At 39.8% G+C, this 16,656-nt stretch overlaps 1 protein-coding gene across 3 annotated transcripts in view; it reads right to left on the bottom strand.

The window, feature by feature from the left end:
• LOC133569667 (E3 ubiquitin-protein ligase HECW1) overlaps window positions 1-16,521 on the bottom strand; it is a 158,071-nt gene extending 141,550 nt beyond the window's left edge. For all 3 annotated transcript variants that reach the window (XM_061922177.1, XM_061922176.1, XM_061922178.1), the window contains exon 1: window positions 16,316-16,521. Coding sequence is in view for 2 of the 3 variants with exons in the window: in XM_061922176.1 (XP_061778160.1) it covers window positions 16,316-16,345 (30 nt within the window). In the remaining variant the exon portion in view is untranslated. The remainder of the gene's footprint in view (window positions 1-16,315) is intronic.
• Between the last annotated feature and the right edge of the window lie 135 nt (window positions 16,522-16,656).

Here is a 16,656-nt window from a genome sequence, read left to right as displayed (position 1 = left end):
TTTTTCAATAAGTCTCTCAGTTGCTTTCCAGCAATTGTCTTTTTCTCTTTTGTTCTCGCTCACGCTCTGGCTCCAGCCCCAACCCCATCTCTCCTCCTGGCAGCTGCTTTTAAACAGAGCGACAGGTGATTAGATAACAGGGCCCAGGTGGGCCATCTACGCACCTGTCGCGGATTTCGAGGTCGGTCCTGGCAACACCCGCTTCGCTGCAGGCCGCAGGCCACGCCCCCTCCACAGTTAGCTTCAGAATACCATTGTTACTACAAATAATAAGAGACCTATTATACTTTAGAAATGTTGGTCTTACTTAAAAATGCACGCGTTTAGTTGTGTTTAGTGTTGAAAAAAATATATGGCTTTTACGGAAATACATTTTTAACATATTTGGATTCTTGGCTCTCTCTCAGCCAAAAAGGTTCCCGACCCCTGCCATAGTCTATGCTAAGTATTTACTTTAACTCCCAGTGCGATTAGCCTTGTTTTCCGTTTTTGTACCTTTTTGAGTGAAGATGATTAAATATGTTCCTACCTGATAGCCTTATCCAGAATAGTCCGTTTGCATCCTGGCAGAACAAACCTCGCAGTAAGCTGCGTGACCAAATCATGATCATAATTAAAGGTAGAAGTACATTTTTATTTACTTTCGCTAAATATATAAAGGTATTCATATTCTCTTCATGTCCAGTGCTGTTATTTTTAGATTAGAGTTTGTATCCAATCAGTATTCAGCTAGCTATTGTTGCCATGCTGTACCAAATTTCCCTGAGGCCTTCCAAATCGACAATGTCTGTAAGTTAACAGATACATACAGTTGATAGATAATTGCGATAGCCAATAAGTTCACGAGTTGTTGTCAGTAAGGCCTTCTAGATGGCCTCACGTTGAACGTGACATTTACGTTTGAGCCGTGGCGGTGCTATGCGGATCAGCAGAGCCACAATTGAATTTAAGATAGCTAATTTTTTTAACCCACAAAGAAGGAGAACAAAACTAGGGGTTAGAACAGGGGTGTCAAACTAAAATACAGAGTGGGTCAAAATTTAAAACTGAATAAAGTCACGGACCAAGGTTGTACAAATTAACCTTTTAATAGGGACCCAAACAAGTTTTGCATTGAATATTGAACAAGCAAGGCTTATATAACTTTATAGTGACATGTAAAATTGAGTTTTAAATAATAATAATAATAATAATTAAAAAATATCATTGGCATATCAAATAAAATTTAAATGCCTCTTTTTTATTTGCAGCCCTCTGTGGTAAATATCAAAATAAACTTTTTTCACAGGCTAATAATAAATTTGCAAATAAAATAACAATAATGAATGAATCAAACATTCAAGCCTTGAAGTAGCAAGAGAAAGTGCATGAGTAAAACGTTATTTATTGCTTGGTGGTGGTGGGGGATGGGGGGGGGTATATTGTAGCATTCGGGAAGAGTTAGTGCTGCAAGGGGGGCTGGGTATTTGTTCTGTTGTGTTTATGTTGTGTTACGGTGTGGATGTTCTCCTGAAATGTGTTTGTTGTTCTTGTTTGGTGTGGGTTCACAGTTTGGTTCATATATTTGTAAGATTGTTAAAGTTGTTTATACGGCCACCCTCAGTGTGACCGGTATGGCTGTTGAACAAGTATGCAATGCATTCACTTGTGTGTGTGTGTGTGTGTGTGTGTGTGTGTGTGTGTGTGTGTGTGTGTGTGTGTGTGTGTGTGTGTGTGTGTGTGTGTGTGTGTGTGTAAAAGCCGCATATATTATGTGACTGGGTTGGCACGCTATTTCTATGCAGGAAAAGCGGACGAGACGACAGGTTGTAGAGGACGCTAAAGGCAGTGCCGTTAAGGCAGACCCCCAATATTGTTGTCCGGGTGGAAATGGGGAGAAATTCGGGAGAATGGTTACCCCAGAAGATTTTCGGGAGGGGCACTGAAATTTGGGAGTCCAGGAAAATCGGGAGGGTTGGCATGTATGAGTATTAGCAGTGAATGCGCTGTTACAGCGGCACCGCCGCTGTATAATACCGGAGGGCCAGCTCTAATGTTAATTTCATATTGCCTCAAGGGCCAAATTAAATTACAGGGCGGGACAAACTTGGCCCGCGGGCCAGAGTTTGACACCCATGGGTTAGAGTGTCCGCCCTGAGATCGGTAGGTTGGGAATTCAAAACCCGGCTAAGTCATACCAAAGACCATAAAAATGGGATCCGTTACCTCCTTACTTGGCACTCAGCATCAAGGGTTGGAATTGGGGGTTAAATCACCAAAAATTATTCCGGGGCGTGGTCACCACTGCTGCTCAGTGCTCCCCTCGCATCCCAGGGGGTGAACAAGGGGATGGGTCAAATGCAGAGGACAAATTTCACCACACCTTGTGTGTATGTGTGACAATTATTGGTACTTTAAATTTCCCTTTAAAACGCTGATTAGGTGGCAGATATATATGTGCAAAGCCATTTTCCAGAAAGATATTTAAAGAGAAGCTTCAGTACATCTCGTGAGACTATGTCGGCCAACCCCGGAAGCTAGCTCAGCTGTCCTGGTGATGAAATGGGGAAATGCCCGCCACTTCCCCTCGAACTAACCAACTACGAGCGGTACCACTGGCTTATACGGCCTCGAATGGGTGTTACAAATTGTGAGTTTGTAGTGGAATTTCTGACCTTTTGTACCATATTTTGTGTCTGTCGAAGTCCGAAAATAAAGTCTGTCAAAAAGCCTTAATGTCTGCTCGTTTCTTTTTTTCCTATTCGGAACCATTGATGGATTATATGTGGGCGAGAGTTGAATTTGTGGTCGGTCTGACCATTCTACAAAATGTTTTGACTGTCTATTATGACTAAGGGATTTAAGGATGTCGCAGAACAAACAGGTCCAAAACAACGGGACCTTGACACATGAGGGAAACATATAAATGGCCAGTAGACCAATACTGTGTGTGATTCGCATGATTCTCGATCATCCAAGTCCTCCGGAGGACGTTGTCCGTCTGCATGGGCAATTCAATCTAACTTTGTACTTTTTGATTATGGGAAAATAAAACTTCTGTACTAAATTTTCTTTGTTTGCTGTTTAAGCTTCGGACCTTCCACCACAAGTTCAAATAATTTATTTATTTATTTTTTCACGTTTAAAGTGAAGTGAAGTGAAGTGAATTATATTTATATAGCGCTTTTCTCAAGTGACTCAAAGCGCTTTACATAGTGACACCCAATATCTAAGTTACATTTAGACCAGTGTGGGTGGCACTGGGAGCAGGTGGGTAAAGTGTCTTGCCCAAGGACACAACGGCAGTGACTAGGTTGGCACAAGCGGGAATCGAACCTGCAACCCTAAAGTTGCTGGCACGGCCACTTTACCAACCGAGCTTTTTACAATTTTAATTTTGACAGAACCACATAAGATATGTTTTAATTGCTGATGCGTGTTTATTGATTGTTAAATGTACTAGAAAATAGCCTGTTTTGTACACTGTTGATGTGTTTCTGTGTTATGTGGGGACATAAATTAAAAGTTAAAGTACCAATGATTGTCACACACACACTAGGTGTGGCGAAATTATTCTCTGTATTTGACCCATCACCCTTGATCACCCCCTGGGAGGTGAGGGGAGCAGTGAGCAGCAGCGGTGCCGCGCCCGGGAATCATTTATGGTGATTTAACCCCCAATTCCAACCCTTAATGCTGAGTGCCAAGCAGGGAGATAATGGGTCCCATTTTTATAGTCTTTGGTCTGACTCGGCCGGGGTTTGAACTCACGACCTACCGATGTCAGGGCGGACACTCGACCCACTAGGCTGAGTAGGTTAAATGATGGTATTTTGAGAGGTAATCATTGAAGTCGGACATCACTGAAGGCCTAGGTGGGAAACACAGCCGGCCACTGCTTGTTCCTAATCCTGATGAGTCGTTGGCAGCCAATCAATGCCGTCCTCATTAACCAGACCAGCCAAGGACAAAGTTAAATAAGTAAATTAATATAGTTAGAGAACAAATTATCTTAATTTTACTTCATGCATGCATGAAGTAAAATTAATTTTACTTATCCGTGCATGCATTCATGCAAGGACAAATTCCCAACAACTCTGTTGGTTGGTGTCTTGTTTGATGTTTGCCATATCCTTTCCTCCGCTTTGTGTAAAGGGGGCACAGCAATGACAAGTGGACGCAATTGGCATTCAACATCATTCATACACCAGATTACAGTGGTACCACAGGTTTCGTACACCCCACAAAATCTGTCCAACACGTATCCTCGGTTTTCGTACAGCATCTCAGTCATCGTACAGCCACACATTGCGCGAAACATACTACTGCGTTCAATGGAGTTGAGTGTCCAAAGAAAGAATCCACACAAGTTGGTGACAGTCTATGTACTTTTTAAAATTAATTACGGCTATAAACCAATCCCGATGGGGCCAAAAAAAAGGTGCGATTCCCAGCACTTTGATAAAGAGGGGGAGAAACCCCAGGATCCCCACTGATATCAGTATCAGATGATATCTCCAGTATAGGCATCGAGACCCTCCAAAATAGGCACTCCGATACAAGCAGTCCTGCAGAGTGTTTACTTGTGCACACATGGTTGGTCTTTTCTTGTATTTAATCAAGTCATTGGCACAAAAGTAAACATAGTAGGCTAGCAGATACCAAACAACTAAGCAAAAAATAGCAAACAAGCTAGACTTGGAGCTAAACATTGAGCTGTGTGTCAGGAACATATTAATTTGTTGCACAAAAAAATAATAATTATTGAACAATTTGTTGTATTTGAATTTGTTTGAGTCCACCATCAAATTAAATCAAAGCTTGATTAAAACAGTATAGAATTTTTTTTTACATAAATAAGACCAAACTCAGAAGTCAAATCAACGTCAGAACCAGGCGTTGATTTGACCACTGAATTTTGGTCATTTCTCAACCAAAATTCTACAACTCAAACCTAACATTGAAAAAACTTGCCTTCTGACAACGTTTAATCAACGTCGGGCTATGACGTTGATTTGACCACTGATTTTTGGTCATTTCTCCACCAATACTCTACAACTCAAACATAACGTTGAAACAGCATGCCTTCTGACAACCTTTAATCAACATCGGGTTCTGATGTTGAATTGACCACTGAATTTTGGTCATTTCTCAACCAGAATTCTACAACTCAAACATAACGTTGAAACAACATGCCTTCTGACAATGTTTCATCAATGTCGGGTTCTGAAGTTGATTTGACCACTGAATTTTGGTAATTTCTCAACCAATATTCTACAACTCAAACCTAACATTGAAACAACTTGCCTTCTGACAACGTTTAATCAACGTCGGGCTCTAACGTTGATTTGACCAATGAATTTTGGTCATTTCTCCACCAAAATTCTACAACTCAAACATAACGTTGAAACAACATGCTTTCTGACAACCTTTAATCAACATCGGGTTCTGACGTTGAATTGACCACTGAAATTTGGTCATTTCTCAACCAAAATTCTACAACTCAAACATAACGTTGAAACAACATGCCTTCTGACAAAGTTTAGTCAGCGTCGGGTTCTGGCGTTGATTTGACCACTAAATTATGGTCATTTCTCAAACAAGATTCTACAACTTAAACATAACGTTGAAACAACATGCTTTCAGACAATGTTAATAATTGTCGGGTTCAAATGTTGATTTTACCTCTGAATTCTGGTCATTTCTCAACCAAAATTGTACAACTCAAACATAACGTTGAAACAACATGCTTTCTGAAAACGTTTAATCAACGTCGGGTTCTAAAGTTGATTTGACCACTGAATTTTGGTCATTTCTCAACCAAAATTCTACAACTCAAACATAACGTTGAAACAACATGCCTTCTGACAACCTTTAATCAACATCGGGTTCTGACGTTGAATTGACCACTGAATTTTCGTCATTTCTCAACCAAAATTCTACCACTCAAACATAACGTTGAAACAACATGCCTTCTGACAACGTTTGATCAACGTCGGGCTCTGACGTTGAATTGACCACTGAATTTTCGTCATTTCTCAACCAAAATTCTACCACTCAAACATAACGTTGAAACAACATGCCTTCCGACAATGTTTAATCAACGTCGGGTTCTGACGTTGATTTGACCACTGAATTTTGGTCATTTCTCAACCAAAATTCTACAATTCAAACCTAACATTGAAACAACTTGCCTTCTGACAACGTTTGATCAACGGCGGGCTCTGACGTTGATTTGACCAATGAATTTTGGTCATTTCTCCACCAAAATTCTACAACTCAAACATAACGTTGAAACAACATGCTTTCTGACAACCTTTAATCAACATCGGGTTCTGACGTTGAATTGACCACTGAATTTTGGTCAATTCTCAACCAAAATCCTACAACTCAAACCTAACATTGAAACAATTTGCCTTCTGACAACGTTTAATCAATGTTGGGCTCTGACGTTGATTTGACCAATGAATTTTGGTCTTTTCTCCACCAAAATTCTACAACTCAAACATAACGTTGAAACAACATGCCTTCTGACAACCTTTAATCAACATCGGGTTCTGATGTTGAATTGACCACTGAAATTTGGTCATTTCTCAACCAAAATTCTACAATTCAAACATAATGTTGAAACAACATGCCTTCTGACAAAGTTTAATCAACATCGGGTTCTTAAGTTGATTTGAACACTGAATTTTGGTCCTTTCTCAAACAAGATTCTACAACTTAAACATAACGTTGAAACAACATGCTTTCAGACAATGTTTAATAATTGTCGGGTTCAAATGTTGATTTGACCTCTGAATTTTGGTCATTTCGCAACCAAAATTGTACAACTCAAACATAACGTTGAAACAACATGTTTTCAGACAACGCTTAATCAACGCCGGGTGCTGATGTTAATTTGACCACTGAATTGTGATGATTTCTCAACCAAAATTCTATAACTTGAACATAACGTTGAAACAACATGCCTTCTGACAAAGTTTAGACAACGTCGGGTTCTGATGTTTATTTGACCACTAAATTGTGGTCATTTCTCAAACAAGATTCTACAACTCAAAAATAACGTTGAAACATGCTTTCAGACAATGTTTAATAATTGTCAAGTTCAAATGTTGATTGGACCTCTGAATTTTGGTCATTTCTCAACCAAAATTGTACAACTCAAACATAACGTTGAAACATGCTTTCAGACAACGTTTAATCAACGCCGGGTTCTGATGTTAATTTGACCACTGAATTGTGATGATTTCTCAATTTGATTTGATTTGACCACTGAATTTTGGTCATTTCTCCACCAAAATTCTACAACTCAAACATAACATTGAAACAACTTGCTTTTAGACAACGTTTAGTCATCGTCGGGTTCTGAACTTGATTTGACCCCTGAATTTTGGTAATTTCTGGACCAAAATGCTACAACTCAAACATATTGTTGAAACAACATGCATTCTGACAACCTTTAATCAACAGCAGGTTCTGACATTGACTTGACCACTGAATTTTGGTAATTTCTCAACCAAAATTCTACAATTCAAACCTAACATTGAAACAACTTGCCTTCTGACAACGTTTGATCAACGTCGGGCTCTGACGTTGATTTGACCAATGAATTTTGGTCATTTCTCAACCAAAATTCTACAACTCAAACATAACGTTGAAACAACATGCCTTCTGACAAAGTTTAATCAACATCGGGTTCCTAAGTTGATTTGAACACTGAATTTTGGTCATTTCTCAAACAAGATTCTACAACATAAACATAACGTTGAAACAACATGCTTTCAGACGATGTTAATAATTGTCGGGTTCAAATGTTGATTTGACTTCTGAATTTTGGTCATTTCTCAACCAAAATTCTACCACTCAAACATAACGTTGAAACAACATGCCTTCCGACAATGTTTAATCATCGTCGGGTTCTGATGTTGATTTGACCACTGAATTTTGGTCATTTCTCAACCAAAATTCTACAATTCAAACCTAACATTGAAACAACTTGCCTTCTGACAACGTTTGATCAACGTCGGGTTCTGACGTTGAATTGACCACTGAATTTTCGTCATTTCTCAACCAAAATTATACAACTCAAACATAACGTTGAAACATGCTTTCAGACAACGTTTAATCAACGCCGGGTTCTGATGTTAATTTGACCACTGAATTGTGATGGTTTCTCAACCAAAATTCTAAAACTTGAACATGACGTTGAAACAACATGCCTTCTGACAAAGTTTAGTCAGCGTCGGGTTCTGACGTTGATTTGACCACTAAATTGTGTTCATTTCTCAAACAAGATTCTAAAACTTAAACATAACGTTGAAACAACATGCTTTCAGACAATGTTAATAATTGTCGGGTTCGAATTGATTTTACCTCTGAATTCTGGTCATTTCTCAACCAAAATTGTACAACTCAAACGTAACGTTGAAACAACATGCTTTCTGAAAACGTTTAATCAACGTCGGGTTCTAAAGTTGATTTGACCACTGAATTTTGGTCATTTCTCAACCAAAATTCTACAACTTGAACATAACGTTGAAACAACATGCTTTCTGACAAAGTTTAGACAACGCCGGGTTCTGATGTTAATTTGACCACTGAATTGTGATGGTTTCTCAACCAAAATTCTACAACTTGAACATAACGTTGAAACAACATGCTTTCAGACAATGTTTAATAAACGTTGGGTTCTGACGTTGATTTGATCACTGAATTTTGGTCATTTCCCAACTCATATGGAAACGGGGTTTGTATTTTATTTTTAATGCATTGTAACTCGTAAATAATAAATACAAGTCGACTTACAACGAAACCAATTGGAGAACCTCGGTCACGCCGGATTCTGACGTTAATTTGCCAACTGAATCTGGGTCATTTCTAAACCAAAATCCTACAACTCAAACATAGCGTTGAAACAATATGCTTTCAGGCAACGTTTAATCAACGTCGGGTTCTAAAGTTGATTTGACCACTGAATTTTGGTCATTTCTCAACCAAAATTCTACAACTCAAACATAACGTTGAAACAACATGCCTTATGACAACGTTTAATCAACGTCGGGTTCTGACGTTGATTTGACCACTGAATTTTGGTAATTTCTCAACCAAAATTCTACAACTCAAACATAACGTTGAAACAACATGCCTTCTGACAATGTTTAATAAACGTCGGGTTCTGACGTTGATTTGATCACTGAATTTTGGTCATTTCCCAACTCATATGGAAACGGGGTTTGTATTTTATTTTTAATGCATTGCAACTCGTAAATAATAAATACAAGTCGGCTTACAACGAAACCAATTGGAGAACCTCTGTCACGCCGGATTCTGACGTTAATTTGCCAACTGAATCTGGGTCATTTCTAAACCAAAATCCTACAACTCAAACATAGCGTTGAAACAATATGCTTTCGGGCAACGTTTAATCAACGTCGGGTTCTAAAGTTGATTTGACCACTGAATTTTGGTCATTTCTCAACCAAAATTCTACAACTCAAACATAACGTTGAAACAACATGCCTTATGACAACGTTTAATCAACGTCGGGTTCTGACGTTGATTTGACCACTGAATTTTGGTAATTTGTCAACCAAAATTCTACAACTCAAACATAACGTTGAAACAACATGCCTTCTGACAATGTTTAATAAACGTCGGGTTCTGACGTTGATTTGATCACTGAATTTTGGTCATTTCCCAACTCATATGGAAACGGGGTTTGTATTTTATTTTTAATGCATTGCAACTCGTAAATAATAAATACAAGTCGGCTTACAACGAAACCAATTGGAGAACCTCTGTCACGCCGGATTCTGACGTTAATTTGCCAACTGAATCTGGGTCATTTCTAAACCAAAATCCTACAACTCAAACAGCGTTGAAACAACATGCTTTCAGGCAACGTTTAATCAACGTCGGGTTCTAAAGTTGATTTGACCACTGAATTTTGGTCATTTCTCAACCAAAATTCTACAACTCAAACATAACGTTGAAACAACATGCCTTATGACAACGTTTAATCAACGTCGGGTTCTGACGTTGATTTGATCACTGAATTTTGGTCATTTCCCAACTCATATGGAAACGGGGTTTGTATTTTATTTTTAATGCATTGTAACTCGTAAATAATAAATACAAGTCGGCTTACAACAAAACCAATTGGAGAACCTCTGTCACGCCGGATTCTGACGTTAATTTGCCAACTGAATCTGGGTCATTTCTAAACCAAAATCCTACAACTCAAACATAGCGTTGAAACAACATGCTTTCAGGCAACGTTTAATCAATGTCGGGTTTTAAAGTTGATTTGACCACTGAATTTTGGTCATTTCTCAACCAAAATTCTACAACTCAAACATAACGTTGAAACAACATGCATTTTGACAACGTTTAATCAACATCGGGTTCTGACGTTGATTTGATCACTGAATTTTGGTCATTTCCCAACTCATATGGAAACGGGGTTTGTATTTCATTTTTAATTCATTGTAACTCGTAAATAATAAATACAAGTCGGCTTACAACGAAACCAATTGGAGAACCTCTGTCACGCCGGATTCTGACGTTGATTTGCCAACTGAATCTGGGTCATTTCTAAACCAAAATCCTACAACTCAAACATAGCGTTGAAACAACATGCTTTCAGGCAACGTTTAATCAACGTCGGGTTCAGACGTTGATTTGACCACTGAATTTTGGTCATTTCTCCACCAAAATTCTACAACTCAAACATAACATTGAAACAACTTGCTTTTAGACAACGTTTAGTCATCGTCGGGTTCTGAACTTGATTTGACCCCTGAATTTTGGTAATTTCTGGACCAAAATGCTACAACTCAAACATATTGTTGAAACAACATGCATTCTGACAACCTTTAATCAACAGCAGGTTCTGACATTGACTTGACCACTGAATTTTGGTAATTTCTCAACCACAATTCTCCCGTCCAAAGGCAAAACTTAGTAACTCACTTCTAGCTGATTTTGAGAAAACAAAGGAAAACCAACCTATCTTGATGCTGTCTTACAAAGATCTACAAAGTCATCAAACGTATAGATGTTTTCTTGAGCTTTCATTTTCTTGCCGATTGAGCCATGGATTGAATCTGCTCTCATGAACGTGTGCCCTTTCTCCAGATATTTTATCACAATCTCGGGTGGGCCCCATTCTGCGTTTGCACATTGGGCAAGAAAGGTGTACAGCGTCCAGTTTTTATTTTGACCTCCACAGTTATCTGCCCAAAAGAGTATGCAAGGGGAAGAATCAAGAGCAATACATTTAATGAAGGTGCTTGCAACATCCTGGGCCAATCTTCCAAATATCCCCTCGTGCCATAATATCACATAATCAGGTTGACCGTCGGCCCCCATTCGTGCAAATGTCTCGTTAAAGACAATAAGGCGACTGACAAAGAAGTTCCGATTGGTCCCTTGAGATACTAGGTTTTTTGTTGTATCCACGCGGTTATGTGGTAGTTGCTAGGTCCTGCCATGCGCGTAACAGCTTACTTACGGAACAAATTACAATATCGCACACACTAATGTAAAGCATACCACCTAGGAACTCCAAAATTATTATCAGCTCAGTTTTGACCAAAATTGAGTGACTGGGTTTTGCCTTTGGACGGGAGAATTCTACAACTCAAACATAACGTTGAAACACCATGTCTTCCGACAACCTTTAATCAACATCGGGTTCTGACGTCTATTTGACCACTAAACTTTGGTCATTTTTCAACCAAAATTCTCCAACTCAAATATAACGTTGAAACAACATGCCTTCTGACAAGGTTTAATCAACGTCGGGTTTTGACGTTGATTTAACCACTAAACTTTGGTCATTTTTCAACCAAAATTCTCCAAATCAAAAATAGCGTTGAAACAACATGCCTTCTGACAACGTTTAATCAACGTCGGGTTCTGACATTGATTTGACCAATGAATTTTGGTCATTTCTCGACCAAAATTCTACAACTCAAACATAACGTTGAAACAAGATGCCTTCTGACAAACTTTAATCAACATTGGGTTCAGACGTTGATTTGACCACTGAATTTTGGTCATTACTCGACCAAAATTCTACAACACCATCACAACATACTTTTTGACAGCGTTTTTTCAATGTCAGGTTGCTAAGTTCATTGTTGTGACCATTTCTCCGCCAACAACGTGGATTCATCGTTGCACCTCAACGTTGTCTCAATTTACAAACACAACTATTTTGCAACGTTGTCTTAAAGTCCATCCATCCATCCATTTTCTACTGCTTGCCCCTTTTTGGGGTCGCTGGAGCCTCTCTCAGCTGCATTTGGGCGGTAGGTGGGGTACACCCTTGGACAAGTCACCATTTCATCGCAGGGCTAACACAGATAGACAGACAACATGTCTCTGTTTAATTCCTTGCTTCTTGTCTGTTTAATCAACGTCATCGGTGTTTGAACCTGACAAAATGTTTCAGCCCTTTCATATCTACTGACAGATATGAGTTAGAACTTTACACTGCTTTAAATTAGAAATGCTCCATAACAAGAAGAGAGAGAAAAAGAAGCTTATCGACTACGGCAGTGGTTCTCAAATGGGGGTACGCGTACCCCTGGGGGTACTTGAAGGTATGCCAAAGGGTACGTGAGATTTTTTTTAAATATTCTAAAAATAGTAACAATTCAGAAATCCTTTCTAAATATATTTATTGAACAATACTTCAACAAAATATGAATGTAAGTTCATAAAATGTGAAAAGAAATGCAACAATGCAATATTCAGTGTTGACAGCTAGATTTTTTTGTGGACATGTTCCATAAATATTGATGTTAAATATTTCTTTTTTTGTGAATAAATGTTTAGAATTAAGTTCATGAATCCAGATGGATCTCTATTACAATCCCCAAAGAGGGCACTTTAAGTTGATGATTACTTCTATGTGAAAAAATATTTATTTATAATTGAATCACTTGTTTATTATTCACCAAGTTTTTAGTTAACTTTATATCTTTTTTTCAAAATAGTTCAAGAAAGACCACTACAAATGAGCATTATTTTTGCACTGTTATACAATTGAATAAATCAGAAATTGATGACATAGTGCTGTATTTTACTTCCTTATCTCTTTTTTCAACCAAAAATGCTTTGATCTGATTAGGGGGTACTTGAATTTAAAAAATGTTCACAGGGGGTACATCACTGAAAAAAGGTTGAGAACCACATATGGTGTCCCCACGGACTACAAAGGCACAGCTGCGCACATTTTCAGGACTTATGCAGATCCCAAAAACAGATCAAGGTAAAAAAAAAAGTTGGTCTTGCAAAACATTGCAAAACAAAATTCCAGATAATATACATTTTTTAAAAAGGAAATGCAAATGTAATCAACATTGGGGCGGTATAGCTCGGTTGGTCGAGTGGCCGTGCCAGCCACTTGAGGGTTCCAGGTTCGATCCCCGCTTCCGCCATCTTAGTCACTGCCGTTGTGTCCTTGGGCAAGACACTTTACCCACCTGCTCCCAGTGTCACCCACACTGGTTTAAATGTAACTTAGATATTGGGTTTCACTTTGTAAAAGCACTTTGAGTCACTAGAGGAAAGCGCAATGTAAAAAACAATTGACTTCACAACGTTGTATCAATGTTGTGTACCTGCTGGGATTCAGGATATTAAAGGCCTACTGAAACCCACTACTACCGACCACACAGTCTGATAGTTTATATATCAATGATGAAATCTTAACATTGCAACACATGCCAATACGGCCGGTTTAGTTTACTAAATTGCAATTTTAAATTTCCCGCAAGGTATCCTGTTGAAAACGTCGCGGAATGATGACACCTATGATGACAGGTGCGCGTGACGTCAACAGTGGTAGCAGACATCTTCTCCCAGCACCGATGACGGCTAAAAGTAGTCTGTTTTTATCGCATAATTACACAGTATTCTGGACTTTTGTGTTGCTGAATCTTTTGCAATTTTCTTAATTAATAATGGAGACTACAAAGAAGAAAGATGTTGGTGGAAAGCGGTGTATTGCAGCCGGCTATAGCAACACAAACAGAGCCGGTGTTTCTTTGTTTGTTGTGAAGCTTTAATATGGAACAGAGCGGTCAAGCGAACATGGTTCTCTACCACATGTCAACCGGCAGGTTTCGATGAGAATATTGTGGTGATAAGTCGGCTCTTACCGTAAACATGAGCGGAGCTTGTGTCGTTCCTCCTGCAGCTGTCAAAGAGGCAGCTGCGACTTTCTTGGCTCCTCTGTGGCTTCCCTCAGAGACACTGGCGGTCACCACACCCCTCCGACTTTCAGGTATGACTAATCTCGCTAAAACACTAGTAACACAATAAGCAGATAGTAAATGTGTCTAATAATATCTGAATCGCTCCCACTGCCGTCGTCTTTTTTTTTTTTTTTTTTTTCTTCTAGTCCAGGGATCGGCAACCTTTACCACTCAAAGAGCCATTTTGACCCGTTTCACAAAATAAAAAAGATAATGGGAGCTGCCACTATTCTCGCTAATATCTGCTGATGGTCACCCAGATAACAATAATAAGGGCGTGCTATGAAGCCATTGCCTTTGACGCCTTCTACAACATGTACAAACAGCTTGCCAGCCCAGTAACATGTTGTACGTGGCTTCCGCTGATACACGTACACGACTGCAAGGCATATAGTCAACAGCCATACAGGTTACTCTGAAAGTTGTGATATAAACAACTTTAACACTCTTACTAATATGCGCCACACTGTGAACCCACACCAAACAAGAATGAAAAATACATTTCGGGAGAACATCCTCACTGTAACACAACATAAACACAACATAACAATTACCCAGAATCCCAAGCATACATGACTCTGCCAGGCTATATTTTACACCCCGCTAGCACCGAACCCCCCCCCCCCCCCCCCCCCTTCTGCGTGCGTCGGTTGAGGTGGGCGGGGTTGGGGGCGCGGGAGTGTATAATAATGCCTGGAAGAGTCATGGATGCTTGGGATTCTGGGTAATTGTTATGTTGCGTTTATGTTGTGTTACTGTGAGGATGTTCTCCCGAAATGTGTTTTTTATTCTTGTTTGGTGTGGGTTCACAGTGTGGCGCATATTAGTAAGAGTGTTAAAGCTGTTTATATCACAACCTTCAGGGTAACCTGTATGGCTGTTGTCTATATGCCTTGCAATCTCGTACGTGTGACGATAGAAGCAGTGAGATGCATGCGTCCGGCCGGCACGCAGATAGTATGGTGTAAAGGCGGGCGATGACATGTTGTAGAGGACGTTAAAAGTAAAGCCATCACGGCACGCCCTCAATGTTATAGTCCAAGTGATAATCGGAGAATGTTAACCCAGGGTGATGTCCGGGAGAGGCACCAAAGTCCGAAAACCCGAAACAATGGGGGGGGGGGGGGTTTATGCAGTTGAGCCATGTGCAGCCAAAGATCAATCATGCGGCTCTGGAGCCGCGGGTTGCCGACCCCTATTCTAGTCCTTCACTCTCACTATCCTCATCCACGAATCGGTGAGAGCTTCTGTCATGCTGCCGTGACTAATTCCCTCAGACACTGGCGTCAAGACACCCGTGGACACACCCCTCCGACTATCAGGTACTATTTAACTCACTAAAACACTAGCAACACAATAGAAATATAAGGGATTTCCCAGACTTATCCTAGTAAATGTGTCTAAAAACATCTTAATCACTCCCAATGCAATCGCCTTTTTATTCTTTCTAGTCCGTCACTTTTAAATTTCCTTATCCGCAAATCTTTCATCCTCGCTAAAATTAATGGGGAAATTGTCGCTTTCTTGGTCCGACTCGCTCTAGCTGCTGGTGGCCATGGTTGTAAACAATGTTCAGATGTGAGGAGCTCTACAACCCTTGACGTCACGCGCACATCGTCTGCTACTTCCGGTACAGGTAAGGCTTTTTTATTAGAGGCCAAAAGTTGCGAACTTTGTCGTCGATGTTCTCTACTAAATCCTTTCAGCAAGAATATGGCAATCTCGCAAAATGATCAAGTATGACACATAGAATGGACCCACTATCCCCGTTTAAATAAGAAAATCTCATTTCAGTAGTCCTTTAATATAAGACACGCTGCTTCTACGGAATAAAACGGCATTGATGTCTGTGGCTAATTAGCCGTCATTAGTAGTTCTTGGTCAAAATAAGCGCCACAAAACACCAACAACTGAGAGCTTTTGCTCTTGTACTCGACACCTCGGTGTTATGTGCTTATGTAAAAACATATTTCGCGTATGGAGTCGAACAGTAAGAGGATAAACAAACGAGCAGTGGGCCGCTGCATCGTCGAACGTTACACAGCAACAATGGATGCTTGACCTACCTGGTGTAAAAGAACCGGACGGTGGATCATCCTCCAAACGTTTAGGGTTGACAGCGGAAACTGCTACGAGCCAGCTACCTTCCACCGAGCTCCATTCTGACGGCTGAGGACATAAAGAAAGAAGATAATCGCCGTACGAACGGAGGGTTGATGACAAACACCACAGAGAAATCACATCCTCGCCTTTGGACACGGATAAAGCGAGCCGAAACATTCCTCTATTTCCGGTTATAGAACATACACAACGACATCCTTCTTGTAGTTGTTTTTTTAAATGTTCAGTCATACTGTTTTATTGAGGACATTTTTGTAATATTAATAGCGTCCTGCATGGTAAAAAA

Source organism: Nerophis ophidion, linkage group LG15 (genome assembly GCF_033978795.1).
Source record: "Nerophis ophidion isolate RoL-2023_Sa linkage group LG15, RoL_Noph_v1.0, whole genome shotgun sequence".
Taxonomy (NCBI): Eukaryota; Metazoa; Chordata; class Actinopteri; order Syngnathiformes; family Syngnathidae; genus Nerophis; species Nerophis ophidion.
This window is presented reverse-complemented; position numbering and strand designations above follow the sequence as displayed.